We start from the raw sequence: 3,731 nt of genomic DNA on the forward strand, positions 1-3,731 counted from the left end.
GCCATCTCTTCTTAATATCTTCTGCTTCTGTTAGGTCCATACCATTTCTGTCCTTTATCGAGCCCATCTTTGCATGAAATGTTCCCTTGGTATCTCTAATTTTCTTGACGAGATCTCTAGTCTTTCCCATTCTGTTGTTTTCCTCTATTTCTTTGCATTGATCGCTGAGGAAGGCTTTCTTATCTCTTCTTGCTGTTCTTTGCAACTCTGCATTCAGATGCGTATATCTTTCCTTTTCTCCTTTGCTTTTCGCTTCTCTTCTTTTCACAGCTATTTGTAAGGCCTCCCCAGACAGCCATTTTGCTTTTTTGCATTTCTTTTCCATGGGGATGGTCTTGATCCCTGTCTCCTGTACAATGTCACGAACCTCATTCCATAATTCATCAGGCACTCTATCTATCAGATCTAGGCCCTTAAATCTATTTCTCACTTCCACTCTATAATCATAAGTGATTTGATTTAGGTCATACCTGAATGGTCTAGTGGTTTTCCCTACTTTCTTCAGTTTCAGTCTGAATTTGGCAATAAGGAGTTCATGATCTGAGCCACAGTCAGCTCCTGGTCTTGTTTTTGCTGACTGTATAGAGCTTCTCCATCTTTGGCTGCTTAAGAAATGCTAATAAAGATGAAAAATCTGCTCTCAACTTTTTAACAACTAAAAATAATTCCATAATACATATCTTCCTGAGCTTATGATGGGGTTATGACTTACAATACTGAAAATACCATTAAGTCAAAACTGCATTTAGTACTAAACATCACAACTTAGCCTAGCCTAGAATAAATGTGCTCAGAACACTTACATTAGCCTTCAGGTGGGCAAAGCCATCTAACACAAAACCTATTTTATGATGAAGTGTTGAACACCTCATGTAACTTACTGAATACTGAAAGTGAGAAAGAGAATGGCTGTGTGCACACAGACTGATTCCAAGCATATCACTTGTTTACCCTTGTGGTCATGGGGCTGACTGGGAACTTACCAGGCCTGCTGCTGCTGCCCAGCATCACGGAGGAATATGGTACCACACATCCCTAGCCCGGGAAAAGATCAAACTTCAAAGTACTGGTTCTACTGAATGACTGTCACACTTTTGTACCATCATAAAGTCAAAAAATATCATCTGTATAATTTTTTGACTTTAGAGAACTTAATCAGAAAAACACACTAAGCTTCTGTTTTAAATAAGTTTAAAAGTGAAAATGAAGAATTTATATTTACAACTCTTTTTTTAGGTTCCTACTACCAATAATACACTTCTTCAGCACTGCCTTCATAGTACTTGAGAATGACCACCTATGTCGTTCCCAGAGGAGTAGCTTCCGTGGCTTTCTGTCTCCTCCAGAGACAGGATCTTGAATGATGCTAAAGGAGTAGAACCCGGCTGAGTAGAGATCATTCCTCTGAATCGTGTTACTGTCCATGTCCGGACATGATTATTATCTGCACAAACTAGGAGAGAAAGAGAACACACAAGAGTTTTTAAATACAGATTGTAAGAGCACCAACAACATCACTTTTATAAATTCATTTTAACTTTTTTCACTATGATCTACAATAAGTAGATCACAGCACATTTTGAGTGACAAAACAACGTATCTTAAAATCATACTTAAATTTGTACCTAGCCAACAAAAATGAGATAACAGAATATGGTTTACCTTGCTGCAAATATAAGGTATATAAGTTAATCTACGGATCCTTATAAAAGTAGCCTATAGGGTATAGATTTAGAAAAGGTTAAAAAAAAAGTGTATGTAAAAAAAATGTTGAATATTTTCTGTTCTGTTGGTAAACTACACTGTAGACAAGTTGCCTACTTTATTTTTTCCAACCATATAAACGGTTTCTGCTTATGTTACTCAAATATCAAACAATTAAGACCAGGAGTTACTGAAAATTTACTAGCACAAATGACATTTGTCCCAAAACTTGCTGCTCATTCAGTTACATCACGGAAAACTAAGATTTCAATACTAAAGTTGAGAATTATTTTTATATATGAGACTGTATTTAAGTAACTTATTCCAATTAGCTTATTTTTCCATAGTAATAATATTAAGCAGTTATATACTGAGATATCTCTGAATAAGTAATCTGTTTCTGTTGGTTTTGTCTGAATAGATACCCTATTAAAATATATAAACAACTATAACATTAATCCAAGAACTGTACTTTTGTGGCATGCTTTAAAAAATTTACTAACTTGTCTTTTATTACATATATAGCATTATATATAGCATCAGTATATACTATGAAATTATCCAAAATTTCTTCTATACACACATTTCCTCCTGGATAGGTGTCACAGTTGCACATTTTAAACAGAAGTTTAGAAATTTAATTTTAGCAAACAGCAATAAGAATAAAAAGTGTACATATTATACAGCAAAATTCTCAATTCTCGGAATACTAGTTTTCTAGTGAAAAAGAAGACACTTAGTTCTAGGCTATAATCAACTTCATGGGAAATAATTTCCTGATTTCATTATTAAACTTAAGGGGATTCAGAAAAATAACTGAAATATTTTTAGCAATTATGAAATCTGTTAGTATGAATAATCATCATACATTTATAACATTGAAACTAATCATTTACAATGTTGTAGAGTAATCATTCACAGCACTGAAACTAACACTAAGAGAGACAGAACGTCATTACATATACGTGCATATCCACCAGGTGGCAGAGTAATACAGTTGAGCACATATAAAATACCCCAGATATTTTGGCTAAACTGGATATTTTTCTTGACAAATTTATATTTCAAACCTATACAGATATTTGTTACAAACCAAACTTCACCAAGTAATTCTTAGACATCACATCCAACACTAACATCATTACCAGCAAAACAGTATTAACTGCTCTTTAGTGCGCACTGTCATTTAAATATCAAAATGGTCTAGCAAGGAATAGTCTGTTTTTCTCACAGGGTCATATTGTGTCGTTTCATTCATTTATTCACAAGAACTACGTTAAGTGCTGAGGACAGGGTGGAGAACAAAAGTTTCTGCTGCTGTAGAAACCTATATTCTAAAAGAGGGAGAGAGAGAGAGATCAGAAAGCAACAGTCTGTGAAGAAAACAAATGGATACTGACAGCAAAAGCTGACTGGACAGAGGTCTGGCTAGGTTAGACCGAGTGGCCAAGGAGGCCTCATGAGGAGGAGTTTGAAGTGGGACTTGAATGCCAAGGAGAGGCAGCCAAACAAATATCTAGGAAAACATATTTCAAATGAAAAGAAGAAGGTCAGAGGTTCTAAGGCATTTTCAAGAAATAGAAGAGCCAATGAGCTAGGGTACCATGCGCAATAAGGAAAGTGACAAGGGAGGCTGAGAGAAGAGACCCGAAAGCTAAGCAGGGTCCAGAACAGGAAGCGCCGCATTAAGTTACTTCTTCTACATACACTAGGAAGCCATCGGCAAGTCAGACCTGGTTTGCATTTCTAAAGATATTTCTGCCTGTTGTGTGGAACGTGAACCATAGAGAGCCAAGACAGAAACAGGGAAAAACTGAGAAGCTCAGCAACCCAGGGGAGAAATGCTGACCTGAGCTACCAGGTTGGCAGCAATGGACACACAGTGAAGTACTCGGACGTGTGATACATGCTCAAGCAAAGACAGGGGAGTTACTGATGGATTCCACACAGTGAAGTACTCGGACGTGTGATACATGCTCAAGCAAAGACACGGGAGTTACTGATGGATTCCACACAGTGAAGTACTC

The 3,731-nt window shown here is 36.6% G+C and overlaps 1 protein-coding gene across 1 annotated transcript in view; it reads right to left on the bottom strand.

Moving 5' to 3' along the window:
- Positions 1 to 3,731, bottom strand: part of KCTD3 (potassium channel tetramerization domain containing 3) — a 68,147-nt gene that overhangs the window by 12,029 nt on the left and 52,387 nt on the right. Inside the window, exon 13 of the mRNA XM_010853303.1 lies at positions 1,298 to 1,453. Within this exon, the coding sequence (XP_010851605.1) occupies positions 1,298 to 1,453 (156 nt within the window). The remainder of the gene's footprint in view (positions 1 to 1,297; positions 1,454 to 3,731) is intronic.

The sequence above is a fragment of the Bison bison genome, unplaced genomic scaffold, assembly GCF_000754665.1.
Source record: "Bison bison bison isolate TAMUID 2011002044 unplaced genomic scaffold, Bison_UMD1.0 scf7180017864325, whole genome shotgun sequence".
NCBI classification, from domain to species: Eukaryota; Metazoa; Chordata; class Mammalia; order Artiodactyla; family Bovidae; genus Bison; species Bison bison.